Raw genomic sequence first — 15214 nt, 5'->3', positions numbered from 1 at the left:
AGGATCTTTTCCTCATTTTTGCCATAAATCACACCAACTTTGCAGCTGCATAGGTGTGTGTCTGCAGCAAACGGCGTTTCACTTCCAGGTCTCGGTGGAAGGTAGAGAAGAGCTTTGGTGCCAAGCCGGGGGGAGACGCCGCACTTCACCTTCCCGACATCCCCCTCGGCTGGGGACTGGCATTAGGAGGTCGCGAGTGCGTCCTGGGTTGAAGCTGTTCCTGACTCCGCCGTGCGGGGCGTGTCTAACGCGGAGGGGCGGACACCGCAGCGGCGTGTGCGCGGGCCCGACGTGCCGACGCTTCTTCAGAGCCCGAGCGTCTTCGTCGCCCTCGCGCTCCCACGCCGCCCGGGCGTCCCAATCCCCGGTCCCACGTCGGTGGGCCCAGTCCTCTCGGCCACTTAACCCAGAAACGAGACAGACGCCGCCCGAAGCGCAGCACTCAGGAAAACGCGCGGGCGCCAGAGGGAGCAAGCGCCCGCGCCCGGCAGATCTCGCGAGAGCTCCCGCGCGCACCGCTCGGTCGCGCGACCGCGTTCGGATTTTGGCGGAAGCGCCGGGCGCGAAGGGAGAGCCGGCGGGCGGCGGCCCCATCTGTGGAGCGGGGATTGCTTCCGGGTCGCCGGGTCGGCCGCTGTCCCCGAGGCGGGAGGAGCCCGAGGGGGCGCGGGCCCCGCATGTGAGTGAGTGGGGCCCGAGGGGGGCCGCGCCTGGCGCCCGTCTGTGACGTCAGGCGCCCTGAGGCGCGGCGGCGGGCGCGCGGGCTGAGCGCTGCCCCGCCGGGACTCCGTCTCCGGTGCTCGCCAGCGGCGTGTCTGGAAGTGTCCGTGGGCGCGTGCACACGAATAACAGACCGTTTGCCGGCACGGCGGGCGCGCGGACTCGCCCCGCGATTTGTTGGCAGGTGTTTGGGGCTCCGGGCGGAGAGCCCGCGGGCGAGGGTCGGTCGCGCGTCGGGTCGCCCCGCCTGGCGCCCACCCCCCGCACGGCTCAGACCGGGCGTCCCCGCGCGCCTCTGGCTCCTGCGGGACCGTCGGGGCCCGCGCCCCGCGGAAGGGCAGAGGTCGAGGGCGGAGCGAGCAGAGGCCCGGGCGGGGCAGAGGCCGGCGGCGCCGGGGAGGCGGGGAGGAGGGGCAGCCGAGGCCAGTGGCCGGCAGGGCGAAGGCCAGCCCGCGCCGGGTGCGGGGGAGCCCTGGGCACACAGGTCCGGTGCCCAGCCCCACCCAGCGCCGTCGCGCCCAGAGCCACAGGGCCGGGCTAAGTACTTCGTCCTGTAACGGTTACTGAGACGCTCGTCCTTGGGTACTTGGTATCGGGACAGTCACTTTACACACTTGTGGAAAGACAGTTACGCTGTCTACAGAGGAGGGACCTGAGGTTAGCAGTGTCCCACGGCCACGGCGTAGATGGAGAATACAGAAATGAATCCCCACGAGGAGTCCAGCAAGGAACTGAAGCAGTTTGTCTTTAAAGAACAAAACAAACAAGCCAACAAAAAACAAACTTGTTTTGTAGTGAAGAGAGTCAAGGATGGATCAGGCAGAAATGTTTAGTTTGGAAAACAGCCTCCAGGTTTCGTGTCACATCAGTGCTTAGGATATATTTGTATCAGTAGAGGAATTAAACCTGTATTAAACACATTTAGCCTGACCTCTTAAACTGCTTTCTGCTTTCAACATTTTTATTGGGGGCTGGAGCAATAGTACAGCTGTTAGGGCATTTGCCTTGCATGCCAACCCAGGTTCAATCCCGGCATTGCCGGGAGTAATTTTTGAGTGCAAAGCTAGGAGTAACCCCGGAGCATAGCTGGGTGTGACCCCAGAAACCAAAAAAAAATAATAATAAAACATTTTTATTTGAGTTGTATCAAAAAGTTCCACCAGCTCTGCCTCTTTTCTGTTTTTCCCCTAGACTGAGAGCCAGAACATTCCACCAGAGCTGTCAAGTTGCAGCTTCTTTTTGCAGCTTCTTATACCTGAAGTAGCCTTGAGGCCTTGAGTGTCAACAGTCCCTGACTTCCCTCCCACATACCTCTTTGACGCAGGATTTGTTGACCTCAGTACTCTTAAATTTTGGAATATCACAATTTGTAGATGCATTATAGAATGAATGTATAGCCTACCTTGCAGGGTTTTTTTTTTAAAAATCCAGTGTTTGGTTATTTATCTTCCCCCCTTTCCTTTCTTCCTGTTGGGTTGCATATACTCTCATATGTGGGGCAAGGAATCACACATCTTTTCAGTTGTGTTTGTGTTTAGATTCTAGTGCTCCATGGAGACCACACATTTCATTTGTGCTCACACACATGTGTGCCTGGGTAGGGCTTGCATATCTAGCTGTAGTGCTCAGACATCTTTTAGTTGCAGGGCCTGCCAGGAGTCACACACTTAAGTTGTACTTATTCATGCCTGGCATACTCAGTGATGCTCAGGGCTCACTCCTGGCTCTGTACTCGGGAATCACTCCTGGTGGGCTCAGGGGACCATATGCAGTGCTGGAGATTGAAGTGGGCTAACCCTGTGCAAGGCATGTGCCCTACCTGCTGTACTATCTCTTTAGTGCCTATCTTCTAGTTCTGAAGATCAGATATCAACAAATGTCCCCTGAGCATTGAATCATCCCTAGTTGAGAACTACTATTTTAAAGCAGTGTTTCCTAATTAGTGTTATGCATTTCTAGTCAGAACGAAGAGGTTAAAAATCTGCAATTGGATCTTACTCCCAGAGATTCTGGCAATTGATTTGATACTTAGCCATAACTGTGCTATTGTATATACATAAAGGAACAATACTGGGGCGGGACAAGGATGGATCAGTGACTCTGAACCCCTACTTGCAACCATAAGCCCTTGAATTCTACCCCTAGGGCTTCCCACATGCATCTGGCATAGTCCCTATGGCTCTGCGCTTTTTTTGTTTTCTTTTTGGGCCACACTTGGTGATGGACAGGGGTTACTCCTGGCTCTGTACTTAGGAATCACTCCTGGCGGTGCTCAGGGGACCATATGGGATGCTGGAAATCTAACTTGGGTCAGTCGCTTGCAAGGCAAACGCCCTACCCGCTGTGCTATTGCTCCAGCCCCGGTTCTGGTTTTTTTTCTCATTTTTTGGTGTGTGTGTGGGGGGAGCACACTGCTGGTGCTCAGGGCTTATTCTTGGCTCTGTGGTCAGGATCATTCCTGCTGGGCTCGGAGGACCATATACAATGCCAGTGGATGAAACTGGATTGGCCACGTGCTTACCTGCTATACTATTCCTCTGGTTCTCTTGAGAGCTTCAGTACTAGAGTGTACACATGCGTGTGTGTGTGCACGTGCACTTCAACTAAAAGTGTGAGAGCATTATGGCTAGGAATATAGTCCTGGGTGAACCCCACAACCAGAAAAACAGTGTACACAAGCACCACAGGTAACTGAGTGGGGCCTCAGGCCTGCATGGGGTGCACAAACATACAGCTACATACAACTAGTTTGTACAACTTCCATCACTGCAAGAACAAGAGGAAGGGGCGGAGGGAAGAGAACAAGATTTTTTTGTTGTTTAATTGACTATTTCTATTAGAGACCAGTAGGATCCTTCAAATGTGACAATCAAAAATGTCTCCAGACTGCAGATGTCCTCTGGGGTGCCGGCAGAATTGACCCCCATTGAGAACCACTGATTAATCAAAAGCAAAAGGGAGCATTTCCTGCCAAGAGAGCCATCTACTACTAGAAATGTTTTTAAATGTTAACAGCTTCCCTTCCAAGAATTTGGAAAATGTCAGAATATCAGGGAAGATGTACGGTGTACAAAGATATATTCAGTAGCATAAAATAATTTACTTTGTAATTTACTGGTTACCAAAACAAAACCTGTGTTTTTTTTGTAACTGGGAGTTGAGTGATTTTTTTTTTTTTTTTTTTTTTTGCTTTTTGGGTTACACCTGGCTCTGCACTCAGGAATTTCTCCTGGCAGTGCTCAGGGGACCATATGGGATGCTGGGATTCGAATCTGGGTCCGCCGAGTGCAAGGCAAATGCCCTACCTGCTGTGTTATTGCTCCAGCCCCGAGTAAGATTTTTATGCATGTTAAAAGCCGACCAGTTTTTACAAAGGATGTGAAATAGTCATCAAAGGTGATTTTTTTAACTTCCCTACACTGTGCCTTTCATGGTTCCTTAGGGCACATCCCTCTTTTGCCTGAGGGATACCTGTATTTGTGCCACCTTCCAAATCTTTAGACTGGGTTCTTTATTATAGTGTATTCAAATTCTGTTTTTGTTAATTTAAGTAGAGAGAATTCTCTCTAGGATAGTCACTAAACAAGGATGCACTGTATATTGTAATAAGTTACTGCTTTATTCTTTTTCCAGGAATCATTGTAGTTGATCACTTTCCAGTTCTCAACCTTTCAGTTGTGATAACCAAGGGCTGTGGTGTTGTGGTCTTGCAACTACCACCTCAGAATAGGAAAATATTTGGTAAGGGAGGCAGCATGCATGGGGCAGCATGGCCCAGCCACCCTGCTCGGAAGATGGCTCAGAGGACTGGAGCGCATGCTTGTGTGCGGGAGGCTTGGTTTAGTGCCTCGCACCACACGGTCTCCTAAGCAAGACCCAGGAGGGTGCTAGGAGCAGCCCCCAGATGAAGTAATAAGTAACCAACCCTGGAGTCCGGTTCACTTGTGTTCACATCCTGGGAAGTTATGAAAAATTTATTTTGCTTTGTTTTGGGGCCATATCCAACATTGCTCAGGACTTACTCCTGGCTGTGAGCTCAGGGATCACTCCTGACTGGCTCAGGGGACTATGTGAGTGCTGGAGATTGAACTTGGTTCAGATGTATGCAAGGCAAACTCCCCACCCATTGTACTATCACTCCAGCCCCTGTAATGGGATTTGATCACTCCTGTCTCACGGAATTAGTGTGGAGTTTGGAGACAGTTGTTTTAAAGAGTTGGCATATAATCATGTAATTGAACATGTCTTTAGTTTCTAATGAACTCAAGTTTTTTCCTACTTCCTGAAATGTTACTGATATACCTAGAATTTTTGAGCTAGAGGGAACTCTGTGTAGTGCCAGCAAGACAGGTGCTCTACTGAGTCACATCCCAGGCCTAAGCTCTAGGGGACTTGGAAAACTGTATTTCAATCCCCTTATTTCTTAGATTAGGTTACATAGTTACATAGCTACAAATCAAGTTACATAGCTAATATCATAATAGTATGGTGTAATACCACACTAAGGGTAAGTTCAAATTCTGTAAATGTACATTTGAAAAACACTTTTATTGATAATTTTTATACCACTAAATGGACTCACTTAGCACTTGTCTTGCACATGGCTGATCCTGGTTTGATTCCTGGCACTATGTATGGTCCCCTCTGTCCTGCCAGAAATGATTCCTTAGTACAGAGTCAAGAGTAAGCTTTGGGCACAGCTAGATATGACCCCCTAACAAACAGAAATAACTCACCCACTTAAAATGTACACTTGTGCAACCATCACTGCCATTTTAAGTTTAGAACTTTCTGGAGGATGTCCATACAACAGTGTTCAAGGGTTACCCTTGGCTCTCCACTTGGGAATTTCTCCTCAGTGCTTGGGGGACCATATGGGATGCTTGGGCTCGAACCCAGGTCAGCTATGTGCAAGGCAAATGCTCTGCCTGCTGTACTGTCACTCCATTAGTACATTTTTACTCCTCTAAAAGGGGAACAAAAAGAGCCTGCCATAGAGGCAGGCAGGGGGTAGGGGGTGGGGGGTGATGGGAGGGAACCTGGGGGCACTGGTGCTGGGAAATGTACTCTGGTGGAGGGATGGGTGTTGGAACACTGTATGACTGAAACCCTATCATGAACAGCTTTGTAAGGGTCTGTCACAGTGAATCAATAAAAAAGCTTATAAAAAAGGGGGACAAAAGCCATGCCATGCACCTCTTAGTAGTTAAATCCATTTTTTCTTGTTCCCTCTTCTTAGAAACCACTAATGTTTTTTCTACCTCTATACATTTGTCATTTTTAATTTTACATAAGTGCAATCATTTATACTATCTGGTCTTCTGTGACTCTTTTTTTTTTTTTTTTTTTTGCTTTTTGGGCCACATCCAGCGATGCTCAGGGGTTATTCCTGGCTTTGCACTCAGGAATTACTCCTGGCGGTGATGGGGGACCGTATGGGAAGCTGGGAATCAAACCTGGGTCGGCCACGTGCAAAGCAAAAGCCCTACCTGCTGTACTATCAGCTCCAGCCCCTTCTGTGACTCTTTAACTCAGCATGTTTTTATTGCTCACTTATGCTGTACCATGTATCAATAATTTATATATTTTTATTCAGTAATTTACTGTCGTGGGAATATACCTCATTTCGTCACCATTTAGCAGTTCATAGGCATTTGAATTGCTTACATTGGGGGTTATTCTGAATAAAGCTAATTGAAATGCATATAAAAATTTTGTGTGAATAATTTTTGAATTCTCTCGAGTATATACTTAAAAGTGTAATTGCTGGGTCATTTGGTAAATCTTGTTTAAATTTTTGTTTTGCTTTTGTTTTTGGCCCGCATCTGGCTGTGCTTAGGACTTAGTCCTGATTCACACTCAGGGATCACTCCTGGTGAGCTTGGGGGACCATATGGCTTCTGGGGATTGAAGTTTTGGCCATGTGCAACGCAGACATCCTATCCACTGTACTATCACTCCAGTTCACTTCTATGTGTAAATTCTTTTTTAAGATTTCTCAGTTTTCCAAAGCTACTCCCCATTTTGCATTCACACCAGCATTGCAAACATTTTCCTGTTGCTTAGCATCTTATCAATATTTGTTTTCTTCTGACTTTATTGTTATAACCATTGTAGTAGATATGATGTCTCATAGTTTTTTTGGGGGGTGGGAGGTTTTGCATCATCTCTGGAAATGCTCAGGAGTTACTCCTAGCTCTGCACTCAGGAATCCTGCCAGGCTCCGGGACCCATATGGGATGCTAGGGGTTGAACCATGTCAGTTACATGCAAGGCAAGTGCCCTCCTTGCTGTACTATCTCTCTGGTGCCCCCTTATTATAGTTTTGACAGGCATTTCTCTCACGACCTATGAGATAGCACATCTTTTAATGAGTTTATTGACCACTTGCATATTTCTAGAAATATGTTAATCCTTTCCCCTTATTTCAGTTGGATCGTTCATCATTGAGTTGTAAGGTTTTTTTTTTTTTAATGCACTTTGAATACCCGCACATTCTATTGCATGATTCACAAATATTTTCAACAACCCCCTTCTGTGGGTTATTGCAATTCCTGTAGTATTGCAGAGCAAAATTGTGAATGTTTTTGGTAGTGTAATTTTAATTTTTTCTCTTTGCTTTTGGAGTCACACCCAGTGATGCACAGGGGTTACTCCTGGCTCATGCACTCAGGAATTGCTCCTGGCAGTGCTCAGGGGACCATATGGGATGCTGGGAATCGAACCCAGGTCGGCCACGTGCAAGGTAAATGTCCTACCTGCTGCGCTATGGCTCCAGCCCCAGGTAGTGTAATTTTGTTTTTGCTGTTCATGCTTATGGTGCCATATCTAAAAAGCAGTGTGTAATCAGTGTTATGAAATTTTTACCTATTTTTTTTTAAAATAATTTTTATGGTTTTGGCTTTTCAATGTCTTTCTATTTTAGGGGCCATATCTGGCAGTACTCAGAGATTACGAGGGGTGCATTGCTCAGGATGTGCTCTTGTGGTTCTTGGGGTACCATGCAGGTGCTGCAAATCTAACCTGGCACTCCTGCATGCAAAGCAAGTACTCCAGGCCTTTGAGATTTCTCTCTGACCCTAGTTTTAGCTATTAACTTCAGTTCTTTGATTCAGCTTGTTTATTTCATTTCTTTTGTTGTTGTGCTGTTGGTTTTTGCTGTTGCATTTTATTTGTTTATTTGCAGTCCTGGGGATTTAAACTCAGGGCTTCTCACATACAGAGGCAAGAACTCCACCACTAAGTGACATCCCTGGCCTGAGATGATTTTTTATGGTATAAGGAAGCGTCAGATTTTATCTTCTAGCATGTGAATATCCAGTTTCTTCATCCATCTTTTGTTGGAAAATACACATTTTTTTCAATAGCACTTAAACCATCCTTTAATCTGAACACTAAAATGAAGTCTAATATGAACTTAAAGAAAGAAAAAAACTAAGCAATAGCAGAGAATTTGGGGAAAGGATGTGTCCCTTTAGCTTATGACGTTTTTCCTTTTCTCCCCAAGTTCCGGGAAGCCTAGATTTCCTGCTTGATAATCCACCTTTAGAAATCTGATTCTGATGTAATTGGCCTGGAGTGTAATTCTGATATATGTGTTTATTAAAAACTTCCTAGATAAGAACAAAAAACAAAATCCCCGGTTGATCCAAATGTAGTCAGGGTAAAAATTTTGTAAAGTAGGGGCTTGACGGATAGCACAGTGGGTAGGGTGCTTCCCTTGCACGCAGCTGACCTGGGTTTGATTCCTGGCACCCCATCTGGTCCTCTGAGTACTCCCCAGCAGGAGTGATCTCAGAGCACAGAGCCAGTAGTAAGCCCTGAACACAAACAGATGTGCCCCTAAACAAAAAACACCAAAAAGGAACTAGTAATTAAAAAAGCAGAGAGCCACAGAGGGCTCCCCTGACGTCCACAGGGGCACTCTGGAGATTGCTGAGGCCTGTTGTCCTCTGTGCCACAGGTGGCAGCATCTCCTTACTGATTTGTGCCGCGTCCGTGATTTTCAAGTAGAAGCATTTTGGGAACGAAGTATGTGAAGTAAGATCCAGCAGAAGAGAGCATAGTTCCAGAGAACGGCTTTTTTTCCCTGTAAATGAGCGGGGGTGTTTGTTCCGTAAGACAGGCGTTTGTTGTGCTGGACCCTCACACGTGCCAGACAAGTGCTGTACCGCTAGGCTGCATCCCCAGACATCGGGCATTTTTTGAAAAAGAATGATTTCAGTTTGTTTTACAAGTAATACAAAGAAAATTCTACTTTGCCACGTCAGTTTTACCTATTATTCTGTGGATACTGGAACAATCTGACTTCAGTCATGAGAACACAAATTGAATTTAAAATTTTTTTTCTAGATTTTGAGTCTTTTTTAATCTATGAAAAACGAAGTGCCCTCATTTACTTTCTTGTTTTGGGACCACATCCAGTGGTGCTTAGGGCTTACTCCTGGCTCTGTGCTCAAAAATCACTTTTGGCAGGGCTTAGGAGACCAGGTATCAACCCAGGTCAGCGACATGCAAGGCAAGCATCTTTCTCACTATCCTAGCTCTCTAGACCCTAGAATGACCTGTATTTTTTATTTATTTATTTTGAATTTTTGGGTCCCACCCAGCGATGCTCAGGAATTATTCCTAGTCCTGCACTCAGAAATACTCCTGGCAGTGCTCAGGGGACCGTATGGGATTGCAAGGCAAACATCCTACAGGCTATACTGTAGTATCGCTCTGGCTCCTAGAATGACCCTTTATTGTTTGGAACTGTGCTTGTGGGAAAGCAGAAAGATGTCAGAAGTGCCCTTGTGCCCTGGGTTTTGAAGCATCCTGAAATCCTCACCATGTTTCTCACAGCAAATCCTGCCTTCAGTAATGACTTTCTATACTCCACTTCTTTTTTAAAATTTTATTTTGGGTTTTGGGGTCACACCTGGCAGTGTTCAGGGCATAACCCTGGCTCTGCACTCAGCGCTCACTCCGGGTGGTGCTCAGGGACCATATGGGGTACTGGGATGGAACCTGGGTCAACAGTTTGCAAGGCAAGCGCCTTACTTGCTGTACTATCACTCTGCCCCCATATACTCCGTTTCTATTCAGTGTAGTTAATTGCTGGTATAATTTCTCCTGTGACTGGTTTCAGCATCATTTTGAATGACACATGTTTCCTACTCCTACTGACTCTACTTTCAACCAGTGCTCCAGAAAGTGTTTTGAAACCAGTGCTAAGCTGTAAATTGTCTTCTAGCCCACAATAAAGTAACACTTAAACGTTTGTGTGGAAACTTGACATACTCATTAGCATTTACAAAGATACTGTAAAGTTTGCAGTGGATTGAGAAAAACATAAAACTGTTCCATCCCTGTGGCTGGAGCAATAGCACAGCGGGTAGGGCGTTTGCCTTGCACAAGGCTGACCGGGGTTCAATTCCCAGCATTCCATGTGGTCCCCCAAGCACCGCCAGGCGTAATTCCTGAGTGCAGTGCCTGGAGTGACCCCTGTGCATTGCCGGTTGTGACCCAAAAAGAGCAAAAAAGCAAAAAAAAACCTGTTCCATCCCCACAGTTGATCAAGAAGCACCATCCTATGGGGAGTAGCTTTGAGGAGGAAGTGCTTTAAAATGAACTGTCTTTACATTTATTTTTCTCTCTCCCAGGGATTTTATATTGGAAGACATGGATCTTGCTGCCAATGAACTCAGCATTTATGACAAACTTTCAGAGACTGTTGATTTAGTGAGACAGACAGGCCATCAGTGTGGCATGTCAGAGAAGGCAATTGAAAAGTTTATCAGACAGCTGCTGGAAAAGAATGAACCTCAGCGAGGTCCTCCCCGGTATCCTCTCCTTATAGCTGTGTATAAGGTAACAATGTATTCTGACTTGGGAGTAGCTTTGGGTGCAAATGCTAGCATTTTCCCAACATTACTGTTGACTGGTTACACTATTGAATCTTGAAGTTTGCTGTGAATAAATTGCCTTTGCCAGTTTACTCAGAAATTTGATTAGATAAGTGTCCTGGAAGAAAGATGTGTATTTATAATTACACTGTGTTTGTATGGGGGGGGGGATTGTTTTTTGGTTTTTTGTTTTTACTTTTTGGGTCACACCCGGCAATGCTCAGGGCTTACTTTTGGCTCTACACTCAGGAATTACTCCTGGTGGTACATGGGGAGCCATATGGGATGTTGGAGATTAAACTTCAGTTGGCCACATGCAAGGCAAACACCCTGCCTGCTGTACTATCGCTCCAGCCCCATGAATATATTTATTTATTATTTATTTATTTTTTGGGTCATACGCAGCGATGCTCAGGGGTTACTCCTGGCTCATGCACTCAGGAATTACTCTTGGTGATGCTCAGGAGACCATATGGGATGCTGGGAATCGATCCCGGGCCAGCTGCGTGCAAGGCAAACACCCTACCCGCTGTGCTATCACCCCAGCCCCAAGTATATTTTTTAATGGTGAACTTTTCCTGGTTATGTTATAGAAACTTGGTGAGCTTTGCAGTTCTTATAGTTTATACATTTTTTAATTATTAATTTATTTTTTAGAGCATTACAAAGCTGTTCACTATTGGGTTTTAGTCATACAGTATTCCGACACCCACCCCTTCACTAGTGTACCTTTCCTGACACCAGTGCCCCCAGGTTCTCTTACGTCACCCCCACCCCGACCCCCTGCCTGCTGCCAGTCTGCTCTCATGTCAGGCACCTTCCTAAGTTCGGCTGTTAGTTTGGATCTCTTGATTTAAGTGCTATTGACTCTGTGGTTTGGAATTTGGTTCTATCATTCCTTAATACAACCTTTGTACCTGATCCCCCTGATCTGTCTCCATTGTTGCTTATCTGTCTTTTTTCCCTCTCCTCCACTCTTTCTTTCCTTCTCCTCTGGGGCCAGGGTTGATCAGGGCATCCCCCCTTTAAAACACTGCATTCTCTCATCCAGTTATTCTAAATACCACATATACGTTATATCACCCTGTTTCTTCTTCTTCTGGCTTACTTCATTTAACATCATCTTATTCCATCCATGTTGCTGCAAATTGTATGGTATCATATTCCTCACATCTGTGTAGTATTCCATTGTGTATAATACCACATGTTCGGGATCCACTTATCTGTTTTTTTTTTTCTTTTTGGGTCACACCTAGCACTGCACAGGGGTTACTCCTGGCTCTGCACTCAGGAATTACCTTCTGGCAGTGCTCAGGGGACCATATGGGATGCTGGGAATTGAACCCAGGTTGGCTACGTGCAAGGCAAATGCCCTACCCGCTGTGCTATTTCTCCAGCCCCTCTGTTGATGAACATCTAGGATGTTTCCAAATCTTAGCTGTTGTAAATAGTTTATATTTTAAATGATTTTTTTTGTTTTTGGGGGGGTCATACCGGTTTTTCTCAGGGGTTACTCCTTACTCTGCCTTCAGGGAGCACTCCTGGTGGTGCTCAGAGGATCATATGGGGTGCCGGGGATCAAACCCAGGTCAGCCATGTGCAAGGCCAGTGCCCTGCCCACTGTGCTATCACTCCTGCCCCTATACTTTAAGTGCTTTAGAAGTAAATGTAAATTGCTTGTTTATAAAAGTGAATTTAAAAACTAGAAATGATTTTTTTGGGGGGTCACACCTAACAATGCTCAGGGCTCCTTTCTGACTCTCTTCTTGGGGATCATTCCTGGCCGGGTGCTGGGGCTATATGGGGTGCTGGTATTGAATCCAGGTCCGCTGCATGCAGAGCAAGTGTCCTGCTTGCCATGCCTCAGTTTCTTAAAGTGATTTCAAAGGCACATTGAAAAATCATGCATGCATCTGCCACTTTTTTCTTAGCACAAAATGTTTTGTCAGGATAACTATTAATCCTTTTCCTGTCTTTTTTTGTAGGTCCTCTTAACCCTGGGATTTATCTTGCTCACTGCCTACTTTGTGATTCAACCTTTCAGCCCATTACCGCCTGCACCAGTGCTTTCTGGAGCTCACACCTGGTGCGCGCTTTTTCATCACATCCGACTGATGTCCTTACCCATTACTAAGAAGTATGTGTCTGGAGATCAGGGCGAGTCTCTGCCTAGGGGTGATGAAGACAGACACTTTTCAGGTAGAAGCTGCATTTATTACTTATAAGATAGCTTTTTGCCTCTAATAAACACTTTAACACTTTCCCTATATTGTCTCTTGGTGGGGGGGAAGGAAGGGGGTCTCCCATGCTGGCTTAAGAGGTGTAAGGGTCCCTTCAGATTTTTCTTGTACAACCAGGTTTAAATTCAGCCCTGGGCCTAAGGATGCAGTGAGTGCTGCTCTGGCCCTGCAGTGTTGGGGATTCCCAGGGCTACTCTCGTAGTGCCTTGGGCCTCTAGGGCCACACTTGATGGTGCAAAGCAACCTGCAGGGCTGCCTGGCTCTGCTGGGGGGTCATGTGGTTACCTGGTGTGGTTACAAGGATTGAACCAAGGTGAGCTGAATGCGAGGCAAGCACTCTAACCTCTGTACTATCTCTCTGCCCCCTATATTGACTCTGTTAATACAGGTCTCACTAAAACTCTTTGGGATGGATTTCCCATCTTGCAGGAAGTTATTGAGGCTCAGAGATTAAAAAAACTTGTCAGAGGAGCTGGGTGTGATTTAGCAGTAGAACACATGCCCTGCATGTGTGAGGCCTTGGGCTCAATCCTCAGCACCACTCCAGAAAGAAAGAGAAGGTACAGGGGCAGGAGGCGCAGTCATACAGTGGGCAAGGCATTTGCTTTACACGCAGCAGATCCAGTTCGATCCCTGGCATTCCGTATGCCCCGCAAGTCTCCCAGCAGTGATTCCTGATCACTGCCGTGTGTGGCCCATAAAAAGAAGAGGGAGGAAGAGAAAGACAAAGACAGACTAGCCCGAGAAGCACATCTGGTGGAGCCAAATTCAAAGAATCACATATTGTGTCAATGAGTGTTATTTTTTTCCCATAGGAAGGATTAAAAAAAAAAAGATCCCACTTTAAACACCATGGTTTACAAAATTGTTCCTGATGCATTTGTTACAGGTATTCAATATTCCATCACAAATCCCACCACCACTGTGACTTCCCTCCACCATTGTCCCCATTTTCCCAACCACCCCTCAAGCCTGCCCCCAAATTATTTTAGGTTGCTTGTTACAACTAAATGGCTAATCACGGTATCACTGTCATCCCGTTGTTCATCGATTTGCTCGAGTGGGCACCAGTAATGTCTCCATTGTGAGACTTGTTACTGTTTTTGGCATATCAGATATGCCATGGGTAGCTTGCCAGGCTCTGCTATGCTGTTGGGATATTCTCAGTAGCTTGCCAGGCTCTCCGAGAGGGATGGAAGAATCGAACCCGGGTCAGCTGCGTGTAAGGCAAACACCCTACCCGCTGTGCTATCACTCCAGCTCAAATGACTAATGGAATTATAAAAAAATACTTCAATAAAATAAAGAATTGTGAACTTTTTTTTTGCTTTTTGGGTCACACCCAGCGATGCACAGGGGTTACTCCTGGCTCTGCACTCAGGAATTACTCCTGGCGGTGCTCAGGGGACCATATGGGATGCTGGGATTTGAACCCGGGCCAACTGCGTGCAAGGCAAACGCCCTACCCACTGTGCTATCACTTCAGCCCCAAGAATTGTGAACATTTTTATATCACCATGGGAACAGTAAGTTCTTGTCCGAGAGTTTTCTAAGCTGTTGTTGCTAGCTGAGCCTTCTGTGTTAGAGTTTTTTGTTACTTGAGCTCAGGTGGCTTCTGTGTTACTTTCCCGTCTGCTTTGGTGTGCTCCTACTAGATGGCAGGAGTGCTTCCCCACTGCTCCAGAAACTCGAGTATTTAACAGGGCAGGGAGCTTACAAGTGGCGGTTGTGGGATATGGGTGTGCCTGCCAGGGCTTCTGGACATACTGGGCATGGGGCGGGGGGGGGGGGGTGTCCGCCCACCCCCATTCTGAAGATCCCAGAGTTCTCAGCCAAAAACCAGTGTAGGTCTGGTGTCTGCAGAGCTGTGTTGTGAGGCAGTGGAGTTAGCCGTTGACATGGGGCAGCAGTGGGGCTTCAGCAGGGTGGGGACTCAGCCTGCCCCCTCCAAGGGTGCCCCCCAGTTCCAGCCGGGAGACTGGTGTACCTGTGAGTTTTTGCCGCTAGTTGATCTCCTCTGAGATTTGATCATGAGTTTGTAAAGCTGGGCCGATAGATTGTAAAGCTTACATGGCAGCAGTTGTGGGATGTGGGTAGGGCAGCAGGGACTGGAAAGGGCTGCCCGCTCTGCTTCAGAGGACAGATTTGAGTCCACCTTCTGCCTTTTTCTCCTTCAATTTTGTTAATAATAGATGCTTTAATAACTGGCTGTGGATACTGATATCTTTATTGAAAATCTGAGTCAAGCTTGCTTTTATTTTTAACTTTGAAGAATTTCCTCCTTTTTGTTGTTGCGATGATTAAGGATTGCACAGTTGATTGTGGTACATGGACACTTTCAGTCGTGGTGTTTGCAGGGGTTGCACT

General features: G+C 46.6%; 1 protein-coding gene across 3 annotated transcripts in view; it reads left to right on the top strand.

The window, feature by feature from the left end:
- Positions 1 to 272: 272 nt before the first annotated feature.
- C5H6orf89 (chromosome 5 C6orf89 homolog) overlaps positions 273 to 15214 on the top strand; it is a 44758-nt gene continuing 29816 nt past the window's right edge. The window contains exons 1-3 of one of the 3 annotated variants that reach the window (XM_055140219.1): positions 273 to 683; positions 10365 to 10572; positions 12593 to 12806. In XM_055140219.1, the coding sequence (XP_054996194.1) occupies positions 10384 to 10572; positions 12593 to 12806 (403 nt within the window). In that variant the 5' untranslated portion in view covers positions 273 to 683; positions 10365 to 10383. The remainder of the gene's footprint in view (positions 684 to 10364; positions 10573 to 12592; positions 12807 to 15214) is intronic. The other 2 variants (XM_055140218.1, XM_004619337.2) reach the window with 2 other exon arrangements.

This window comes from Sorex araneus, chromosome 5, assembly GCF_027595985.1.
Source record: "Sorex araneus isolate mSorAra2 chromosome 5, mSorAra2.pri, whole genome shotgun sequence".
Lineage (NCBI taxonomy): Eukaryota > Metazoa > Chordata > Mammalia > Eulipotyphla > Soricidae > Sorex > Sorex araneus.
The sequence above is the reverse complement of the archived record's forward strand: the minus strand, read 5'-3'. Positions and strand labels throughout refer to the sequence as shown.